At 47.7% G+C, this 23,498-nt stretch overlaps 1 protein-coding gene across 1 annotated transcript in view; it reads left to right on the top strand.

The window, feature by feature from the left end:
- Positions 1-23,498, top strand: part of LOC140394546 (uncharacterized) — a 71,152-nt gene that overhangs the window by 7,111 nt on the left and 40,543 nt on the right. The window contains exons 2-4 of the mRNA XM_072481904.1: positions 3,817-3,980; positions 5,166-5,326; positions 8,606-8,630. Coding sequence (XP_072338005.1) covers positions 3,817-3,980; positions 5,166-5,326; positions 8,606-8,630 — 350 coding nt within the window. The remainder of the gene's footprint in view (positions 1-3,816; positions 3,981-5,165; positions 5,327-8,605; positions 8,631-23,498) is intronic.

The following is a 23,498-nucleotide window of genomic DNA, read 5'->3' as shown; positions in this document are numbered from 1 at the left end:
GAGGGGGTGCAGAGGAGATTCACCAGGATGTTGCTGGGATGGAATATTTCAGTTATGAAGAGAGGTTGGATATGCTGGGGTTGTTTTCTCTGGAGCAGAGAAGACTGAGGGGTGACCTGATCGAGGTGGACAAGATTATGAGGGGCATGGACAGGGTGGATAGGGAGCTGTTCCCCTTAGTTGAAGGGTCAGTTACGAGGGGGACACAGGTTCAAGGTGAAGGGCAGGAGGTTCAGGTGGGATTTGAGGAAGAACCTTTTTAGAGGGTGGTGAGGGTCTGGAACGCACGGCCTGGGAGGGGGGTCGAGGCGGGTTGCCTCACATCCTTTAAAAAGTACCTGGATGAACACTTTGCATGTCATAACATTCAAGGCTATGGACCAAGTGCTGGAAATGGGATTAGGTCGGCAGGTCAGGTGTTTTCATGTGGTGGTGCGGACTGGATGGGCCGAAGGGCCTCTTCTGCACTGTGTGATTCTGCGATTGAAAACTGTTACTGAGAATTTATTGCGACTTAATTTAACATAGACATAGAATTTACATTGCAGAAGGAGGCCATTCGGCCCAACGAGTCTGCACCGGCTCTTGGAAAGAGCACCCTACCCAAGGTCAACACCTCAACCCTATCCCCATAACCAAGCAACCCCACCCAACACTAAGGGCAATTTTGGACACTAAGGGCAATTTATCATGGCCAATCCACCTAACCTGCACATCTTTGGACTGTGGGAGGAAACCGGAGCACCCGGAGGAAACCCACGCACACACGGGGAGAACGTGCAGATTCCGCACAGACAGTGACCCAAGCCGGAATCGAACCTGGGACCCTGGAGCTGTGAAGCAACTGTGCTAACCGCTGTGCTACCGTGCTGCCCTTAACCTGCATAGACAGTGGCCTCCCTCTGGCACTGCCAACCTGTACCATGCCACTGCCACCCTGACATTGCAAGGTGTCTGGGTGGCACTACCAGGCTGGCAGGGTCATGTCCATGGTGCCTGGGTGGCAGTGCCAAGGGTCTGGGCCTGACAGGAGGTCATGTCCATGAGAGGGGAACAATGGGTTGTGAAGGGTGGGTGGGGGTCTCCCTGTCAAGGAGCTCACTGGATTGGTCCCCCTATTTAGGGGGTCTATTGGGGTGTCTCCAGTTTTAGGATGTCTCTGAGCGGTGCTGTGGGGGGGGGGGTCTGTTAGGTGAAGGGACAGGTTATGCATTGCGGGGGGGGGGGGGAGGGTGATCCTTGGATGGATTTTGGGAACACCTCCTTAAGGGGTTATCCCCTTGTCCCACCTTGACGTCCACCACGTCAGGCTCAGGTTTGGTGAGACCTGTTGTGATTCCCGCCCACGTGATTCCCGGCCCAGAGGACTGGGGAATCACTGAGGGCTGGAGAATAGGGTGCCAGGCTAACTAACTGAATGCAAATGGGTCATTCATACCAATTTGAATTAATTTACATCTTGCCGCTCTCACGTGGGCTATTCTCTGTCCCATCGGGAAATGCGCCACCTGAGATGGACAATTCACCCATTCATAGTTGAAGAAAAATTTCAGCTATTAATTAATAATCAACAATTCATCATTTCTAAGAGCATTCGGTCTGTGTTAGCATTGCATGGTGCCAAAGCACAAATATTGATCTAGTAAATATTTTGTACATTGGGGTGGATTCTCCAGGGCCACTAGCCCCAGGCGGGAATTGCGATGTCCCCTGAATCAGGCGTGAGGGCCAAAGTGGGATTCCTCCCGGTTTCCCGGTCCACTCCGCCAGCCCCAATCAGGTTCCCTTCAAATAAACGGCAATGTGGGTGTAATAATCCACAGGAGGCAGGGGTACCGACCACACCAGTATTTATTTGCAATAACTATACCCAAGAGCAGCTCCAAACAGTGCTGCTAGCATTTCAGTCAACTTAAGACTGCCTCACAAAGCCTACACAGGTGCTTATATGGCCCCCCTCCATGAGCTATCATTGAGGGAGTTCATACTCCAATTGGCCAACCAATAATGCCAATTGGAGGTCATTACAGTGGGGAAGATCCCAATGGGAAAGCTGCCTGTTTCTCTGAGGAGAAACCTGCTGGCTTTCTGATTCAACCTGACTTTGCCATTTTGGGGGAAACTTCCGCCCATTTAGATCCTTCTATGCCTTGGACAGAATTTTCCCAAATTTCGGCAATGGCCGATTGCGGGCAGGAAAGTTGAAGGTTTGTTATATCGTTGGGAACATTGCAAGGAGCAGATCCCGTGACATCACATTGGTGACGGGCCCTGAGTTAGCCCACCTTGCCAACAACTTTGTTTTTAAATGCATAAAGGGCAGCACGGTAGCACGGTGGTTAGCACTGTGGCTTCACAGCACCAGGGTCCCAGGTTCGATTCCCGGCTGGGTCATTGTCTGTGCGGAGTCTGCACGTTCTCGCCGTGTCTGCGTGGGTTTCCTCCGGGTGCTCCGGTTTCCTCCCACAGTCCAAAGACGTGCAGGTTAGGTGGATTGGCCATGATAAATTGCCCTTAGTGTCCAAAAAGGTTAGGAGGGGTCATTGGGTTCCGGGGATAGGATGGAAGTGAGGGCTTAAGTGGGTCGGTGCAGACTCGATGGGCCGATTGGCCTCCTTCTGCTCTGTATGTTCTATGTTCTAAAGATCGGGGCACTTTCTGAAAGGCTGCCCCAGTGATTAAGAGTTCATATGGAAAGCCCCCAGCCCCCCTCTGCCCCCCCCCCCCAAACCCCCAAGGACCTCCCCAACACTGCCTGGGCACCACCCATGGTCACTGCTCGCTGGCACTGCCCCAGATAGTACAACAGGGGCGGGTTTGTGGGGGTGGGGTGATATCCATATGAACTCTTATCTACTTTGGCGACCTTTAAAAATGGTGCCCTGATCTCAGTGAATCTTATAAAATCTGAATAAATGTAACTGCCTGTAAAATTGTTTGTTTTTCACCAATAGGTCAGTCTGGTGGTGTGCTATTTTCTACCTGAGGCCTGACAATTCACAGGACATACAAACATTCAGAATGATCAGAAGACTGCTGCTCCTAACTAGCCTTCATCGGACGGGGTATTGAGTACAAGAGTCGGCAGGTCATGTTCCAGTTGTATAGGACTTTGGTTAGGCCACATTTGGAATACTGCGTGCAGTTCTGGTCGCCACATTACCAGAAGGATGTGCATGCTTTAGAGAGGGTGCAGAGGAGGTTCACCAGGATGTTGCCTGGTATGGAGGGCGCTAGCTATGAAGAAAGGTTGAGTAGATTAGGATTGTTTTCGTTGGAAAGACGGAGGTTGAGGGGGGACCTGATTGAGGTCTACAAAATTATCAGAGGTATGGACAGGGTGGATAGCAACAAGCTTTTTCCAAGAGTGGGGGTGTCAATTACAAGGGGTCACGATTTCAAGGTGAGAGGGGGAAAGTTTAAGGGAGATGTTCGTGGAAAGTTTTTTACGCAAAGAGTGGTGGTGGGTGCCTGGAACGTTTTGCCAGCGGAGGTGGTAGAGGCGGGCACGATAGCATCATTCAAGTTGCATCTAGACAGATATATGAACGGGCGGGGAACAGAGGGAAGTAGATCCTTGGAAAATAGAAGACAGGTTTAGATAAAGGATCTGGATCGGCGCAGGCTGGGAGGGCGAAGGGCCTGTTCCTGTGCTGTAATTTTCTTTGTTCTTTGTAACCCTTAGCCCTAAATCACACAAGGAAAACAGGAAGTGGGTTGCTGATGTCCATAACATTGAAGAGGATTTACCAGAATTAGGATTTTGGCAATTTAAGCCAAAGTGACCTTACAAAATACTGGTTATTTATTAACTAGATATTTACAAAAAGTAAAAACTGTGAGCGACATTGCAAATAATCAAACAACTGTCAGAATTGTGCAAAATCTTCTTGTTTCTCAGTATTTGTCAGTTTATGAAATTGACATGAAGTACGAAGAAACCTTTTTGCTCCTTTTCTGTTGTTCTCAGGTGAACTGCTGTAAGTATAATTCCAATCGTGACTTATCAACAGTTAATGAGACCGAGGAAGAGGTTACATTTGCGAGTAATTGATTAATTAAGGCTATGGTTGAAAGTAATTTTTGGTGTTGGAGAGCAGAATGTGGAGCTTTTAATTTCAGTCACCTTACGTAGAGCTGGAGCATGTGCCGTCTGGTTAGCAGGACAGAAACTGAAGGCTGATTACAAAGTACATTTTTTGTTGAGAGTCAATTAAATTTAGCCAAGTGACGTGAGACCATCTTGGAGAAGTAATCTCACCACATTGGCAGTTATATTGAAGCAAGACAATGTTTACAAAGTTCTCAGGTGGTCCTGAGAACTTACTAATATCAGGAAAAAGATTCTTGTTGACATCTATTTAGAAAAGGTATTCAACTCCATTTCCCATTACTGGAGAATGATTGTAAATAACTTGGGTCTAACACCCCTCTCTTTAAGTAGGTACTGGCCTCAAACTGGTACCTTGTACTATGACAAACACCCTTAAAAATCTTTGTTATCTGATCAGGATTTGAGCAAAAAAGTGAGATGAAATGAGTTGCTTGGATATTTTTGAAGCTTTGTTTTGCCAGTCAGAACTGAATACAGATGTTTAAATGGCAATATTTACATTGCCATCAGAATCTGCCTCCAGAAGCATCTGGGAAATTATCTTTTTTGGTGTTCTCTGATTTTCTGAAGTCAAAAGTCACATCTGATCTATGTGATGATAACTTTTCCATCAGCGCAGCAAATGCACTATGACCTGTTCAGTCATGGTATAGTGGGACTTGGGTCTCTGCTCACATTATCTCACACGCAGATTTTCTTATGTTGGTCAGGCAAAATACTGGAATCGAGGTTGAAGATCAGTCATCATCTATTTCACTGTGGAATGGTCTTAAGGGGCAGTAGAACCGACCCTTGTTCCTATTTCTTATGTTCTCATGAAGGAAAATGCAGGGCAGATTAGTGGCTAATGGGTTCATTTCAAATTCTTCATCTGCTACTCCTCCTGGCTCGGTGCAGAATAACTTTGGAATAGCTCACCGCAGTTCAGCAGAGAATTATTTTTACAGTTATGTTTCTGCTGGAGACATCAAAAAGAAGACTTCTTCACATATATAGTGACAATGTTGTTGGTTATTGTGACCTGAGGAATGCTTACCCTATTATTATTCAGTGTTTTTGCAGAAATCACTTGCCAGTAGCTACTTGTCCAGGATCCGAAGGGCGAATGATGGCCTGGAGGAGGTGTTAGCTGATAACCTGGAAAGGGAGTGCAATGAGGAAACGTGTTCTGTAGAAGAACGACAAGAGGTTCTGAGAAATAATCCAGAAACTGTAAGGATTCCTACTGAAAAGGTTCTACTGCAACATTTTCTCCCTAGAGTAAACATAAAACACATGAAACTAGAAATTTGTGATGAAACTTCCATTTCTCATGTATTAATGTCAGGCTGCAAAATACCATCGCAGGGTGTTCTCAGTGAAACCCACCTTACCAAGAAGAGCAAAAACTAACCTGCCCATGGTAGCGCCGCCCAATCCCACATGAAAGCACCGAGCCATTCCTCACTACCTCTCCTTCACCCATACGCTGCCCTGATTGCCCTGACTAGATCTATGGGCCAGATCTGTCTCAAAAACCTACAAAAACCTACGTGCCTGATAGATGTGCTATTTCCGGTTTCTTCCCACAGTCCAAGGATGTGCAGTTTAAGTGGGTTAGTGATGCTAAATTTCCCCTTAGATGTGTAGGATTGGTTCCAGGATCATGGGGATGCGGTGTTGGCCCAGGTAGGGTACTCTGTGGGAGAGTCAGTGCAGGCTGAGAGGATTGAATGGCCTCTTTCTGCACTGTAAGGATTCTATGATTCTATGTAATTGTGTAACACATATGAACCCCCACAGGCCGGTGGCATGTTCAATATGCCACAAATTCACCATTGACTTTATCATTGCATCTCCTGCCTAATTACATCGCCCCTCACTGGGCAAGATCCAGATCAACATATTTAAATGATCCATTCGGCTCATTCAAATATGCGCTCACTGTATTTTCCCAGGAGAACTAACCGCCTCCCCAGCAAGGCATCAACCAGGCGCCATTTAGTGGACCAGGCGTAACGGCACCTGGGGTCGCCACCCAGGCCATTAGAGATCCCTGGGTGATCAGGGGCAGGACAGGGTGACCCTGGATGTTCCTCTGACACCCAGGCACTTTGGACTGCCAGCCTGACTCTGCCAAGGTCCCTGGGTGGCAGTGTCAGGCTGGAAGGGGTACTTCCAGGGTGCCAGTGAAAGGGTGCCCAGATTACAGGGTGGCAGTGCCAAGGGTGTGTGCCTGAGAGGGGACTTGTCCATGAAGGGGGGAAGAGGGGGCTATGAAGGGAGGGGGGATTAAGGGTGGGGTTTTTGAAAGAGGATGGGGGGCCTGAAAGGGGGAGTGGGGAGACATGAAAAGGGGGACTGTCAGCAACCACATAGAGGGGTGTCCTTACTTGGGCGGTCTGGGATAATGCCATGTGTGTGGGGAGTGACATTGTCCATGGGTTGGGGGGGGGGGGGTTTGGGACCCTCAAACACACTTAGAGATCAGGGAACCCTTTCAAAATGGCAACCCGATCTCTGAGGAGCCGGTCTCGCCAGTGATGAAAACTTTTCTAATTATGGGCTTGACTGGAGTAAACTAGCCAAGGTCGCCAAAACATGATTAAAAATGTGGGTGAACACCAAGAAGCACAAACAAACCTGCACAAGGTACCCCGCCCAATCCCACATGAAAACACCCAGTCTCTCCTCACTACCTCTCCTCACTACCTCTCCTCACTACCTCTCCTCACTACCTCTCCTCACTACCTCTCCTCACTACCTCTCCTCACTACCTCTCCTCACTACCTCTCCTCACTACCTCTCCTTCATCCCATATCCTGCCCTGACCAGATTTGTCTCAAAAACTGACAAAACCTACATGCCTTTTTTAAAAATAACTTTAGTGTACCCAATTCATTTGTTTCCAATTAAGGGGCAATTTAGCGTGGCCAATCCACCTGCCCTGCACATCTTTGGGTTGTGGGGGCGAAACCCACGCAGACACGGGGAGAATGTGCAAACTCCACACGGACAGTGACCCAGAGCCGGGATCGAACCTGGGACCTCGGCGCAGTGAGGCAGCAGTGCTAACCACTAGGCCACTGTGCTGCCCCAAAACCTACATGCCTGACAGCTGTTGTGCTGTTAGCAACGACCCAATTTTTTTCATTGCACGTCACTGGTTTATGACATTCAAGGAAGGCTCAGGTCACAATCACTGTAACGAGATTCGTGAAGTGGGTCTTTCCATCCCCCAGTACTCCGGAATTTCTGGGCAATAAGCAAAGGAAGATGGAGAGTTCCAGTCAGTTTAATAATATTTTAATGTGTAAAACCTACTGTTATTGATATTAGTGAACAAATGCATGGCATCTTGGTATTAATCCCTTTCGATTTTATTTTGGCCAAGGCATAAACCATTTAAAACAGATTATTCTTAAATTGAGGTAGTAACGGGCAGATTATACGCCTGTTAACATCATTAGGATTTCATTATAGGATAACCATGAATATTACCATATTGCCACTATTTTCCCAACATCTTCTGACTATTATGTGTTCTGATGCTGATGGGTGGCATTAATTGTCATTTGTTACAGAAGCTTGTTACTGACCTCGCAGATAGGTACATTGAACCTGTTAATAAGAGGGGTCTCCCGTGTGTAAAGGGACCATCTGAATGCAGGGAGCTATGCCCATTGGCCACGCATACGGGGAGATCATGGCCGGGAAACTCCGAAACCCCAGGCACGTGCTGACGCCGGCGTCAAAACCGGCGCGAGCGACACCGGCGTCAACGGGCCTCCAGGCCCAGGTATTCTCCCCATCCTCGGGGGCTAGAACGGCACTGGAGTGCTGTGCGCTGCTCCCGCACTGAACGCCAGCCCGCCACAGCCGGCACGGGTCCGCACATCCGCGCCACCGCCATCTCCGCGCCGGCCCGTGGGCACCATGGCAGAGCCCGGGCCCGGCGCGGAGGAACATAGGCCCTCCCCAGAAATAATGCGCCCGCCGATCGGTTGCCTCCGATCACGGGCCTGGCCACCGTGGCAGCCCCCCCTGGCGTCGGCTCCTCCTGCCCCCCCCTCCCACCAGGACGGCCCCCGCAGCCAGAACGCGAGGTCCCGCCGGGTAGGACCATACGTAACCCACTGCGGTCGAACTCGGTGGGCACTCGGCCCGTCGAGCGTGCAAAATCGGCGCGGGGGCTGCTTTCAACCCCTCCCCCGACCGGCACCACGGCGACCGCGCCGGCGCGATTGCCACCGATTCGCCGGTCACCGGAGAATCGATGGTCCGGCCCAGAGCGGTGTGGCGGGATTCGCTGCCCCCCCAGCAATTCTCCAAACCGGTACGGGCTCGGAGAATCCCAGCCCATGGAGGGAAAATCACTGACGGTGAACTGATAGGCCGCTAATACAGAGGAGGAGTGGGTAGCGATACCGCACATTTGTAACATCGCTGCTAAAATATTAAGAAGCTTCCATTTGTGTGCTGCACATATTAAATTAACATCTTCTTTTGCAGGAACAGCTTTCGCCATCGCAAAATGGTTTGTGCTTTTTTCTTTATTAATTCCACATATAGGTCAGACATTGGTTATATTTATTATTTGAAATCCTTTGCTAAAATAACAGTCAGAAATTCACACAAACACATTCACAAACCTTCCTCAACACAGGGGTGGTGCAGGAGGGTGGGAGATGTGTGAACATCACACCCTTCTTCACAACAAAATGCAAAGATAAAGCCATCAACAACTGACCAATCAGTTTGACTTCAGTGGTAGAGAAACTTCTGGAAGCTCTAGTTCAGGACAAAGTGGGGGTCACTCTGGGGCCACTAGCCAGAGACGAGGATTGCGATGGCCTGTTGAATCAGCGTGAGGCTAAAAATGGGATTGACGTGCACATCAAACCTGTTGCGAGTCTCCTGGTCTGCCAAGGAGCCCCGGCAAGGCTTTGTTATTTACAGCACAGAAGGATGCCATTCGGCCCATCATTAATACTGTGAGCAATTTTGGGCCCCACACCTCAGGAAGGACATACTGGCACTGGAGCGGGTCCAGCGGAGATTCACACGGATGAACCCAGGAATGGTAGGCCTAACATACGATGAACGTCTGAGGATCCTGGGACTATATTCATTGGAGTTTAGGAGGTTGAGGGGAGATTTAATAGAAACTTACAAGATAATGAATGGCTTAGATAGGGTGGATGTAGGGAAGTTGTTTCCATTAACAGGGGAGACTAGGACCCGGGGGCACAGCCTTAGAATAAAAGGGAGTCACTTTAGAACAGAGATGAGGAGAAATTTCTTCAGCTAGAGAGTGGTGGGTCTGTGGAATTCATTGCCACAGAGGGCGGTGGAGGCCGGGACGTTGAGTGTCTTTAAGACAGAAGTTGATAAATTCTTGATTTCGCGAGGAAGTAAGGGCTATGGAGAGAGAGCGGGTAAATGGAGTTGAAATCAGCCATGATTGAATGGTGGAGTGGACTCGATGGGCCGAATGGCCTTACTTCCACTCCTATGCCTTATGGTCTTGTGGTCTTATGTCTGCACCGGCTCCCGAAACAGTTACCCAGCTAGTCCCATTCCCCAGCCCCATCTCCGAAGCCTCTAAATTAACCCCTTTCAAATATATATCCAGCTCTCTTTTGAAACCTCCTATGGAATCCACCTCCACCACTCTCCCAGGCAGCGCATTCCAAACCCCAACAACTCTCTGGGTAAAGAAGTTTCTCCTCATCTCACTCCGAACTGTCTTAGTGACGATCCTGAAATTGTGAGCCCTGGTCATACATCATATGTCATTTTTTTCTTCCTTATTTTATCATCGATATCCTCAGTGCTCCAGGTTACTCTAACTTTGGATACCCCGTATTTATTTCTCATGGGTACGTACCTAGCTTGCACCTTATTCATCTCTCCTTTGAAAGTTTCCCATTTTTCATCCACTGTTTTATCCACCAAAATTATTATTATTATATTATTATTAAATGTGTTTCCAATCAACCTGCTCCAGTTCAACTTTTAGACCCCTAAAGTTTGCCCTTTTCCGGTCTGGGATCTTAATCCATGACTGACTTTTATCCTTTCACTACTTAATATTGAATCATATTATATTATGATCGCTACTTCCCAATGGCTCCCGCACTCTGCCATTCTCCACCAGCGCTGCCTCATTTCCTGGGACCAGATCCTGCTCAGCTTGCTCCCTGGTAGGACTGCAAATGTACTATTCCAGAAAGTTCTCCTGCACACACTGCAGGAATTTCTCCATTTCTGTGCCCCACACCCTTTTCCCAGTCCACCGTAGGATAATTGAAATTCTCAACTATCACAACCCTACTTCCCCTACAGGTTTCCATAATCTGCCTACTTCTACATAATCTGCTCTCTTCCACTTCCTCCCCACTATTTGGAGGTCTATAGTAAATACCAAACAAAGTCACTGCTCCCTTCCTGTTTCTCACCTCCAACCATCGAGATTCTAATTCAGGAACTGCATCTCATCCAAGAGCTCTGATACTATCTCTGAGTGAGACTGCTCCACCTCCCCCCTTTTTACCCACCCTGTTCCTGCTAAAAACCTGATAACCCGGGATGTTCAGTACCCAGTCCTGTTCTGGCTTGAGCCACGTTTCTGTCAATGTCATATCCCCCAGAGCAATCTCTGCTTCCAGTTCTCCAATGTTGATCACTATATTCCGTGCATTTATTTTTTTTAAAATTCCAATTAAGAGGCAATTTATCCCCCAATCCACCGAACCTGCACATCTTTGAATTGTGGGGGTGAGACCGACGAAGACACGGGAAGAATGTGCAAATTCCACACAGACAGTGACCCGGGGCACGGTTCGAACCTGGATTCTTGATGGCGTTTGCCAGCAGTGCTAACCACTGTGCCACAGTGTCACCCTTACTCAATGCATTTACATACATACAATTTAACCCTGCCCTTATCTCTTTCTTGCCCTTTGGGAGGCGACTATTTCTTTGTTCACAGTCAACACTCGAGCCTTTCTCACTTCCTTTTCCCTATTCCCCATTTGGGCTGCATAGTAACACAGAGGTTAGCACTGATGCCTCCCGATTCCCGGCTTGGGTCACTGTCTGTGTGGAGTCTGAACATTCTCCCCGTGTCTGCGTGGGTTTCCTCCGGGTGCTCTGGTTTCCTCCCACAGGTCCTGAAAGACGTGCTGTTAGGTGAATTGGACAATCTGAATTCTCCCTCTGTGTACCCGAACAGGCGCCAGAGTGTGGCGACTAGGGGCTTTTCACAGTAACTTCATTGCAGTGTTAATGTAAGCCTGCTTGTGACAATAATAAAGATTATTATTATCTTCTCTCTTTTGCCCTCACTGGTGCTTCTAAAACTAGGCCCATTAGTCACCCCCCCACAAGTTTAAATCCGCCCCCACTACACTATCTACTCTCTCCGCCAGGAGATTGGTTCCATTTCAGCTCAGACGAAGCCCATCTCGTCTAAACAGCTTTCTCCTTTCCCAAAACTGATCCCAATGTCCCACAAATCTAACCCCCTCCCTTCGACACCACCTCTCAAGCCACGCATTTACCTTCCTGATTGGCCTTTGTCTAAATGGTGAAGCCCGGGGCACAGGTAGTATTTCTGAGATTCCCACCCTGGGGTCCCGCGTTCCAACCTACTCCCCAACTCCTGAAACTGGGCCTGCAGGATCTGGAAACTGTCCCTCCCTGTATTATTGCTTCCCACATGAACCAAAACCGCTGGCCGTTTACCCTTCCTTTCCAGAGGTTTGTCCAGCCGATCTGTTATGTCCCGAGCCCTTTCACCCGGGAGGCAACAGGCCAAACGGGACTCACTATCTCGGCTGCAAACTAAACTGTCTATCCCTCAAAATATTGAGTCACCCACTACTACCACCTTTCTAACCTGCCGACCAGCCTCCCTCTCTTTTCCCAGAGTAGCCACAGGCACCACGGTACTGTGGTTTTCCTCGAGTCATCTCGGCCTGATTCAGTCATGTTACTAACGTCATCGGTATCTAAACTTTCATAACTGTTAGACAGCTCCTAGGGCTCCTGGGTTTCCTGCACCTGCTGTCTCTCTTCCTTTGGCCGAATGGTCACCCACTCTCCTGCCATCCCTACACTCCTCCTTGCCTGCCTATCACTGCGGAGTGCCCACCCTCGGGTATGACTGTTCCAGAAGCTTCTCTCCCTCTTGTACAGTGCGCAGTGAAGAGAGTCGCTGATCTAAATCAGCCACATGTTGTTCAAGAACCGTTATCCTCTGGCACTACTTGCAGATATGACAGTCCCGGATATCTTGTGGATCCAAAACCTCCCACATCTTGCAGGCAACACACATCACAAACTTTCCCAGAGTCCCTGCCACCTTTGCCGATCAAGATGCTGCACATTGCTGAGATTCTGCTGTTTCTAAACCACAAACAATTATCTAACAGCCTCTCTCTCTCTCTCTTTGGTTTGAGGAGGAGGGACAGATGGAAACACTGCAGCAATGTGATGTTTGGGGCTTTATTGTTCTTTGACACCGGCTCCTCCTCCGTGACCCCCTTCTTAGTCACGGTGAACGAGCTGACTTCTCCCAGAATCCTCCTCAGTCACTTCTTCACTCCTGCCCTCTGTTGGTTGTGCGCAGTTTTGGGCCACGTATCTAAGGAAGGATGTGCTGGCCTTGGAAAGGGTCCAGAGGAGGTTCACAAGAATGATCCCTGGAATGAAGAACTTGTCGTATGAGGAACATTTGCGGACTCTGGGTCTGTACTCATTGGTGTTTAGAAGGGTGAGAGGGGATCTTATTGAAACTTACAGGGTACTGCGAGGCCTGGATAGAGTGGACGTGGAGAGGATGTTTCCACTTGTATTAAAAACTAGAAGCAGAGGACACCATCTCAGACTAAAGGGACGATCCTTTAAAACAGAGATGAGGAGGAATTTCTTCAGCCAGATGGTGGTGAATCTGTGGAACTCTTTGCCGCAGAAGGCTGTGGAGGCCAAATCACTGAGTGTCTTTAAGACAGAGATAGATAGGCTCTTGATTAATAAGGGGATCAGGGGTTATGGGGAGAAGGCAGGAGAATGGGGATGAGAAACATATCAGCCATGATTGAATGGCGGAGCAGACTCGATGGGCCGAGTAGCCTGATTCTGCTCCTTTGTCTTATGATCTTATGGTTCCTGCCGAGAGCCAGCGGGAACCTGTAAACAACGACTTAAAGCTGATTTAAATATCACTATCGGGCAGGAAGCCCGATTCACTGGCTTCCTGGGATGCTCCAGCTATCCCCCAGTCAGGTGAACCCCGGCGTGGATTTGTGCAAATCCTGACAATCGTGGACCTGGCACCTTGCATGCTGAGGGAGGGCAAGGCGGTGAGTATCCTCCCTACACTTGCCTCCAGGGTGCTGAGGTGTGTTCTTTGGGGAGGTAGGGGGAGCTTGGGCTGTGCTGTAGGAGCTCAGGTTGGGGGTTATGAACAGGGTCCCAATTTGGGAATGTTCTGTCTGAGTGTTGCCCCAGCACCTTGCCTTTCTCAGAAGCTGGGCAGCACGGTAGCATTGTGGTTAGCACAATTGCTTCACAGCTCCAGGGTCCCAGGTTCGATTCCGGCTTGGGTCACTGTCTGTGCGGAGTCTGCACATCCTCCCCATGTGTGCGTGGGTTTCCTCCGGGTGCTCCGGTTTCCTCCCACAGTCCAAAGATGTGCAGGTTAGGTGGATTGGCCGTGATAAATTGACCTTAGTGTCCAAAATTGCCCTTAGTGTTGGGTGGAGTTACTGCGTTATGGGGATAGGGTGGAGGTGTTGACCTTGGGTAGGGTGCTCTTTCCAAGAGCCGGTGCAGACTCGATGGGCCGAATGGCCTCCTTCAGCACTGTAAATTCTATGAGATTTATGAACCTCTTTTAAAAATAACTGTGGTCAGAAAGAGGCTCGAAAAAGGATGTACTTTAGAGTTAATGGACCCCTGTCAAGATCCATAAATAAACAACAGTAATGCTTCCTTTGAAATTGCCTGGACCTATCAATCAAGAGGCTTGGAAATGGCAATGGATCATGAAATTGAATGTAAACAATGCAGTTCAAAGCTTTTAAGCTTCCAAGCATGCACATGGGCTTGAAAATGTTAAAAGGTAATGAAATTAACTGCTATAAAAGCACTTCAAAGGTTTCCACCACATGAATGGGAAGACTTTTACCTTCATCTCACGGATTGTTGAACTTGATGTGATGGGAGAGAGTTTAAAAGTTGAAGGGCGACAGACAAAAGACTTTGGCTTTGTTCTCACAGATCATTCATCTTGACATGCTGAAGGACAGTTTACTGATTTTCAAGGTGAAGAATAGGAAGACCTGCCAATGACCCCCATCCTGGGAAAGGCCCCCACCTGAGCCCCTCCAGCCCAACCCAAGTCCTCCCAACCCCCAGCTCCCTTGAAGGAACCCTCTTGGCACACAGCAAGGAAGAGGCCAGGCTCGGAGTCTGAGGTGCCAGGTTGGTGCAAAGGAGTGAGGCCTGAAGAAGGACTGAAGGGGAGGGCGGGGGGCGGGGGGGGGGGGGTTGCTGAAACGGGTAGGCATTCCAAAGGTGGAGCTGTTATACACAGTGTATGACTGTGTGATGTTTGATGTGTGTCCATTATGTGCTGCTCCCACTTGTTAGCGAGGAGCTGCCGAGCAAAGGTCCACACGAATCAGCGGAACAGTCGATTCCACGGAGAAACACATGTGGAATCATTTGTGGCTCTAATTAACGTTAGATCCGTCAAGGGGCTCGCGGGATTCCTCACTCAACACAGCACTTAGAACCTGTCCCATTAAATCATGTCCTCAACTTATTAAATTTTTGCTGCAGCCGGAATCGGGAAAGGCGATTTAGGGGAGAATCGGATTTGAACCCGAAATCGCGGCGGGCGGTCGGTTTACGGCAAATCGCAATCCTCCATCGCCTTGACAGAGGCGTCAATGTGTTCCACTCCGCATGTACAATAAACACCGTTTGCAGACCATTAGCGATCCTGACCCGCTATTCTCCGGGGCCTCCGCGATTCTCCCAGTCCGGTGGGCCGAGTTCCCGACGGCGAGGTTCATTTGTGCTTTAAAAAAATTGTGAAGCCAGCGTGGTGGCTGCTGAGGGAGAGAGAGGGGCTACGGAAATTGTCCAACATCGTCATAGTTTGCTGTCTATTCTGCTGCTGGCCGGGGGGCTTCTGCCAGGGCCGGGGGGAGTAGTAGGGGGTGGCCAGAGATGGGCATGTGGGATTGGAGTGGATGACTTGAGGAATAATGGATTCCAAGTATTGGGCAATTTAAGAATTAAAAGCCTGGGGTTAGGGTGTGTTTGATGGCAGTGGACATGTTGTTTTAAAAATAATTCTGTTTTGCAGGGCCTGGGTGCCTTTCGCAGCCAGAAGGTGAAATTGACAAAGGAATATGTTTTTCAGTCTGGGCTAATGGACTGTGGTTTGCCTGGGGAAGTCCCTGGGGAGTTAATGTGCTTTGCAGCCTGCAGAGATCATTTGTTTTCCAGTTCGGGGAAATTAGGTTGTTGCTGGGTGGAGCTAAGGAATTCTGAGAGGTATTTTGAAAGCTTTAGAGAGGTAGTTTTTGGAGACAGTTTTGGAGAGAGGAGTTGAATTCTGATCTGCCTGACGCTGAGCCCACACTTCTCCCACAGTAAGATAGATTGATAGCTGGATCTTTCCTTGTTTTTAAATGGGAAATTGAGATTAGTGTTTACGGAGTAATTGTAAACTGTTATTTTCAGGTGTAGAATTAAAAAGTTTAATGTTATATTCATAATAAAGTTTTATTTTAAAAATTCTCAGGCCCTATTTTTTCATGCAAACTCTCCTGGAGCCAATCAGACTTTCTGCACAGTCTTACAAATAAACTAAAATATTGGGGTTTGGGTCCAGTGCCCTCGCCACGGGGGTCTGTCTGGGATCATACTAAAGGGCAACACAGCAGAGTAATAGATTATCATAGAATTTACAGTGTAGAAGGAGGCCATTTGGCCCATCGAGCCTGCACCGGCTCTTGGGAAGAGCACCCTACCCAAGGTCAACACCTCCACCCTATCCCCATAACCCAGTAACCCCACCCAACACTAAGGGCAATTTTGGACACTAAGGGCAATTTACCATGGCTAATCCACCTAACCTCCACATCTTTGGACTGTGAGAGGAAACCGGAGCACCCGGAGGAAACCCACGCACACACGGGGAGGATGTGCAGACTCCACACAGACAGTGACCCAAGCCGGAATCGAACCTGGGACCCTGGAGCTGTGAAGCAATTGTGCTATCCACAGTGCTACCGTGCTGCCCAGTTCTCCCAGGCAGACATATTTTAGAACTAGTTCTATATTTAGAACTACTATCTGATGGAGGAATTGGATTTTTTTCCAAAACAGCAGAGAGTTATTGTGATCAAACTTTTTTCTTTCATGCAGAAGCTTGCAAAAAGAAAAAGGGATTTTTATACCAAGAATTTTTAATAAAAACTGTTTATAAAAGTTCATCTACAGTAGAAATGTTATCAATTTAAGCTTTAAAATGCTAAGTTGTCTAGGTCTTCGCATGATTAGAAAAATTTGACATTTGAAATCAAGTATTGACCATTCTAGTCTTTGTTGCTCTGTATGACATCAAGTAATAGTATATTGAGAAGATTAAGAACATGGGGGCCCTAGTGAGGTCATATTTATCCATTCATCTTGTGAATTTGGACAAGCAGAACTGGGAAAGGTTTTACGTAATCTGATGTGAGTGACTCAATCAACTGCGTTTGGATCACATGAGGGTTATATGTTTAAAGAAATGGTTATAATTTTAAAATTCTTGCCAGATTTAGGTCTAGCCCACTGTGCTTGAGCCAGGATAGGTTCGGTGTCACTTGGTTTTAAAGTCCAGTTTGTTTCTTGCCGTGACTCAAAGAAATGACAAGATTCTATCCTTGCTTTGAAAGCTTGAGAAGACGACAAATACAGCGTATGCTTTTCATAACTTCCTAGAATTCAGTTTAAGATGTGTAGTGCAAATAAACCCTCTTGCAGACTTAGCACAGGTTATCAATTAAAGCTAACTATATTTCATCTAGGTTTTTGAGTCCAATATGGATGTTGTGTTCATCCATTTTGTTCATGATAGCTGACTGTAACTTCATACTCGTAAATAAATCTGTGCTGAAAAAAAAAGCTTCCATTGTTCAGCGGTAGCAGCGAGAGCAGTAGCCAGGGGTCTGTCGGGAAGGTAAGTTTCCCGCTTTAAAAACTTACCGTTCAGGAGAAGCGGCCTTTGTTTTTTTAACGATTTTTTTTTTTTCGGAGTTGTGTTTTTTGTTTTGTTGTTTGTTTCAGAGCAGCAGGAAACCGGAAGTCGAATGGGGATTTCTGGGAAGGTGTGTAGTACCTGTATATAAGTTGGGCGGTTGCTAAACCCGAGACACTACACTCGTAGTGTCCCCCACCATTCCACCTCCTCTAACCTAAGGTGTTGAGTGAATATCAGGTAAGCTCTTTCTTTCTTTTTCTTGTTTTATCCAGAGGGGATGGCAGGGAAGGCAGTGCAATGTTTCTCCTGCAGAATGTTTGAGGTGAGGGCCGCCGTCAGTGTCCCTGCTGATTTCATCTGTGGGAAGTGCACCCATCTCCAGCTCCTCAGAAACCGCATTACGGAACTGGAGCTGGAGTTGGATGAACTTCGGATCATTCGGGAGGCAGAGGTGGTCATAGATAGAAGCTTCAGAGATGTAGTTACTCCGAAGAATGAAGATAGATGGGTGACGGTGAGAGGGGCTGGGAGGAAGCAGTCAGTACAGGGATTCCCTGTGGTCATTCCCCTTAGTAACAAGTATACCGCTTTGGATACTGTTGGGGGGGACAACTTACCAGGGGTAAGCCATGGGGTACAGGTCTCTGGCACAGAGTCTGTCCCTGTTACTCAGAAGGGAAGGGCGGATAAGGGTTGAGCATTAGCCATTGGAGACTCCATAGTTAGGGGGATAGATAGGAGATTCTGTGGGAACGAGAGAGACTCGCGGTTGGTGTGTTGCCTCCCAGGTGCCAGGGTGCGTGATGTCTCGGATTGTGTTTTCGAGATCCTTAAGGGGTAGGGGGAGCAGCCCCAAGTCGTGGTCCACATAGGCACCAACGACATAGGTAGGAAAAGGAATAGGGATGTAAGGCAGGAATTCAGGGAGATAGGGTGGAAACTTAGAGCGAGAACAAACAGAGTTATTATCTCTGGGTTGTTACCCGTGCCACGTGCTAGCGAGATGAGGAATAGGGATAGAGAGCAGTTGAACACGTGGCTACAGGGATGGTGCACGAGGGAGGGTTTCAGATACCTGGATAATTAGGGCTCATTCTGGGGTAGGTGGGACCTCTACAAACAGGATGGTGTACACCTGGATCAGAGGGGTACCAATATCCTGGGGGGAAAATTTGCTAATGTTCTTCGGGAGGGTTTAAACTAATTCAGCAGGGGGTTGGGAACCTGAATTGTAGCTCCAGTATACAGGAGGTTGAGTGTAGTGAGGTCATGAGTAAGGTTTCAAAGTTGCAGGAGTGTACCGGCAGGCAGGAAGGTGGTTTAAAGTGTGTCTTCTTCAATGCCAGGAGCATCCGGAATAAGGTGGGTGAACTTGCAGCATGGGTTGGTACCTTGGACTTCGATGTTGTGGCCATTTCGGAGACATGGATAGAGCAGGGACAGGAATGGTTGTTGCAGGTTCCGGGATTTAGATATTTCAGTAAGCTCAGGGAAGGTGGTAAAAGAGGGGGAGGGGTGGCATTGTTAGTCAACGACAGTATTACAGTGGCAGAAAGGACGTTTGATGAGGACTCGTCTACTGAGATAGGATGGGCTGAGGTTAGAAACAGGAAAGTAGAGGTCACCCTGTTGGGAGTTTTCTATAGGCCTCCGAAAAGTTCCAGAGATTATCATAGATTATCATAGAATTTACAGTGCAGAAGGAGGCCATTCGGCCCATCAAGTCTGCACCGGCTCTTGGAAAGAGCACCCTACCCAAAGTCAACACCTACACCCTATCCCCATAACCCAGTAACCCCACCCAACACTAAGGGCAATTTTGGACACTAAGGGCAATTTAGCACGGCCAATCCACCTAACCTGCACATCTTTCGACTGTGGGAGGAAACCGGAGCACCCGGAGGAAACCCATGGACACACGGGGAAGATGTGCAGACTCCGCACAGACAGTGACCCAAGCCGGAATCGAACCTGGGACGCTGTAGCTGCGAAGCAATTGTGCTATTCACAATGCTACCGTGCTGCCCAGTTCTCCCAGGCAGACATATTTTAGAACTAGTTCTATATTTAGAACTACTATCTGATGGAGGAATTGGATTTTTTTCCAAAACAGCAGAGAGTTATTGTGATCAAACTTTTTTCTTTCATGCAGAAGCTTGCAAAAAGAAAAAGGGATTTTTATACCAAGAATTTTTAATAAAAACTGTTTATAAAAGTTCATCTACAGTAGAAATGTTATCAATTTAAGCTTTAAAATGCTAAGTTGTCTAGGTCTTCGCATGATTAGAAAAATTTGACATTTGAAATCAAGTATTGACCATTCTAGTCTTTGTTGCTCTGTATGACATCAAGTAATAGTATATTGAGAAGATTAAGAACATGGGGGCCCTAGTGAGGTCATATTTATCCATTCATCTTGTGAATTTGGACAAGCAGAACTGGGAAAGGTTTTACGTAATCTGATGTGAGTGACTCAATCAACTGCGTTTGGATCACATGAGGGTTATATGTTTAAAGAAATGGTTATAATTTTAAAATTCTTGCCAGATTTAGGTCTAGCCCACTGTGCTTGAGCCAGGATAGGTTCGGTGTCACTTGGTTTTAAAGTCCAGTTTGTTTCTTGCCGTGACTCAAAGAAATGACAAGATTCTATACTTGCTTTGAAAGCTTGAGAAGACGACAAATACAGCGTATGCTTTTCATAACTTCCTAGAATTCAGTTTAAGATGTGTAGTGCAAATAAACCCTCTTGCAGACTTAGCACAGGTTATCAATTAAAGCTAACTATATTTCATCTAGGTTTTTGAGTCCAATATGGATGTTGTGTTCATCCATTTTGTTCATGATAGCTGACTGTAACTTCATACTCGTAAATAAATCTGTGCTGAAAAAAAAAGCTTCCATTGTTCAGCGGTAGCAGCGAGAGCAGTAGCCAGGGGTCTGTCGGGAAGGTAAGTTTCCCGCTTTAAAAACTTACCGTTCAGGAGAAGCGGCCTTTGTTTTTTTAACGATTTTTTTTTTTTCGGAGTTGTGTTTTTTGTTTTGTTGTTTGTTTCAGAGCAGCAGGAAACCGGAAGTCGAATGGGGATTTCTGGGAAGGTGTGTAGTACCTGTATATAAGTTGGGCGGTTGCTAAACCCGAGACACTACACTCGTAGTGTCCCCCACCATTCCACCTCCTCTAACCTAAGGTGTTGAGTGAATATCAGGTAAGCTCTTTCTTTCTTTTTCTTGTTTTATCCAGAGGGGATGGCAGGGAAGGCAGTGCAATGTTTCTCCTGCAGAATGTTTGAGGTGAGGGCCGCCGTCAGTGTCCCTGCTGATTTCATCTGTGGGAAGTGCACCCATCTCCAACTCCTCAGAAACCGCATTACGGAACTGGAGCTGGAGTTGGATGAACTTCGGATCATTCGGGAGGCAGAGGTGGTCATAGATAGAAGCTTCAGAGATGTAGTTACTCCGAAGAATGAAGATAGATGGGTGACGGTGAGAGGGGCTGGGAGGAAGCAGTCAGTACAGGGATTCCCTGTGGTCATTCCCCTTAGTAACAAGTATACCGCTTTGGATACTGTTGGGGGGGACAACTTACCAGGGGTAAGCCATGGGGTACAGGTCTCTGGCACAGAGTCTGTCCCTGTTACTCAGAAGGGAAGGGCGGATAAGGGTTGAGCATTAGCCATTGGAGACTCCATAGTTAGGGGGATAGATAGGAGATTCTGTGGGAACGAGAGAGACTCGCGGTTGGTGTGTTGCCTCCCAGGTGCCAGGGTGCGTGATGTCTCGGATTGTGTTTTCGAGATCCTTAAGGGGTAGGGGGAGCAGCCCCAAGTCGTGGTCCACATAGGCACCAACGACATAGGTAGGAAAAGGAATAGGGATGTAAGGCAGGAATTCAGGGAGATAGGGTGGAAACTTAGAGCGAGAACAAACAGAGTTATTATCTCTGGGTTGTTACCCGTGCCACGTGCTAGCGAGATGAGGAATAGGGATAGAGAGCAGTTGAACACGTGGCTACAGGGATGGTGCACGAGGGAGGGTTTCAGATACCTGGATAATTAGGGCTCATTCTGGGGTAGGTGGGACCTCTACAAACAGGATGGTGTACACCTGGATCAGAGGGGTACCAATATCCTGGGGGGAAAATTTGCTAATGTTCTTCGGGAGGGTTTAAACTAATTCAGCAGGGGGTTGGGAACCTGAATTGTAGCTCCAGTATACAGGAGGTTGAGTGTAGTGAGGTCATGAGTAAGGTTTCAAAGTTGCAGGAGTGTACCGGCAGGCAGGAAGGTGGTTTAAAGTGTGTCTTCTTCAATGCCAGGAGCATCCGGAATAAGGTGGGTGAACTTGCAGCATGGGTTGGTACCTTGGACTTCGATGTTGTGGCCATTTCGGAGACATGGATAGAGCAGGGACAGGAATGGTTGTTGCAGGTTCCGGGATTTAGATATTTCAGTAAGCTCAGGGAAGGTGGTAAAAGAGGGGGAGGGGTGGCATTGTTAGTCAACGACAGTATTACAGTGGCAGAAAGGACGTTTGATGAGGACTCGTCTACTGAGATAGGATGGGCTGAGGTTAGAAACAGGAAAGTAGAGGTCACCCTGTTGGGAGTTTTCTATAGGCCTCCGAAAAGTTCCAGAGATTATCATAGATTATCATAGAATTTACAGTGCAGAAGGAGGCCATTCGGCCCATCAAGTCTGCACCGGCTCTTGGAAAGAGCACCCTACCCAAAGTCAACACCTACACCCTATCCCCATAACCCAGTAACCCCACCCAACACTAAGGGCAATTTTGGACACTAAGGGCAATTTAGCACGGCCAATCCACCTAACCTGCACATCTTTCGACTGTGGGAGGAAACCGGAGCACCCGGAGGAAACCCATGGACACACGGGGAAGATGTGCAGACTCCGCACAGACAGTGACCCAAGCCGGAATCGAACCTGGGACGCTGTAGCTGCGAAGCAATTGTGCTATTCACAATGCTACCGTGCTGCCCTGTAGAGGATGTAGAGGAAAGGATTGCAAAGATGATTCTGGATAGGAGCGAAAGTAACAGGGTAGTTGTTATGGGGGTCTTTAACTTTCCAAATATTGACTGGAAATGCTATAGTTCGAGTACTTTAGATGGGTCCGTTTTTGTCCAATGTGTGCAGGAGGGTTTCCTGACACAGTATGTAGGTAGGCCAACGAGAGGCGAGGCCATATTGGATTTGGTACTGGGTAATGAACCAGGACAGGTGTTAGATTTGGAGGTAGGTGAGCACTTTGGTGATAGTGACCACAATTCAGTTACGTTTACTTTAGCGATGGAAAGGGATAGGTATATACCGCAGGGCAAGAGTTATAGCTGGGGGAAAGGCAATTATGATGCGATGAGGCAAGACTTGGCATGCATAGGATGGGGAAGGAAACTGCAGGGGAAGGACACAATTGAAATGTGGAGCTTGTTAAAGGAACAGCTACTGCGTGTCCTTGGTACATATGTACCTGTCTGGCAGGGAGGAAGTGGTTGAGCGAGGGAACCGTTGTTTACTAAAGTTGTTGAATCACTTGTCAAGAGGAAGAAGGAGGCTTATGTAAAGATGAGACGTGAAGGTTCATTTAGGGCGCTCGAGAGTTGCAAGTTAGCTAGGAAGGACCTAAAGAGAGAGCTAAGAAGAGCCAGGAGGGGACATGAGAAGTCTTTGGCAGGTAGGATCAAGGATAACCCTAAAGCTTTCTATAGGTATGTCAGGAATAAAAGAATGAATTGGGTAAGAGTAGGGCCAGTCATGGACAGTAATGGGAAGTTGTGTGTGGAGTCAGAGGAGATAGGAGAGGTGCTAAATGAATATTTTTCGTCAATATTCACGCAAGAAAAAGACAATGTTGTCGAGGAGAATACTGAGATACAGGCTACTAGACTAGACTAGAAGGGCTTGAGGTTCATAAGGGGGAGGTGTTAACAATTCTGGAAAGTGTGAAAATAGATAAGTCCCCTGGGCCGGATGGGATTTACCTAGGATTCTCTGGGAAGCTAGGGAGGAGATTGCTGAGCCTTTGGCGTGGATCTTTATGTCGTCATTGTCCACAGGAATAGAGCCAGAAGACTGGAGGATAGCAAATGTTGTCCCCTTGTTCAAGAAGGGGAGT

Source organism: Scyliorhinus torazame, chromosome 17 (assembly GCF_047496885.1).
Source record: "Scyliorhinus torazame isolate Kashiwa2021f chromosome 17, sScyTor2.1, whole genome shotgun sequence".
NCBI lineage: Eukaryota > Metazoa > Chordata > Chondrichthyes > Carcharhiniformes > Scyliorhinidae > Scyliorhinus > Scyliorhinus torazame.
This window is presented reverse-complemented; position numbering and strand designations above follow the sequence as displayed.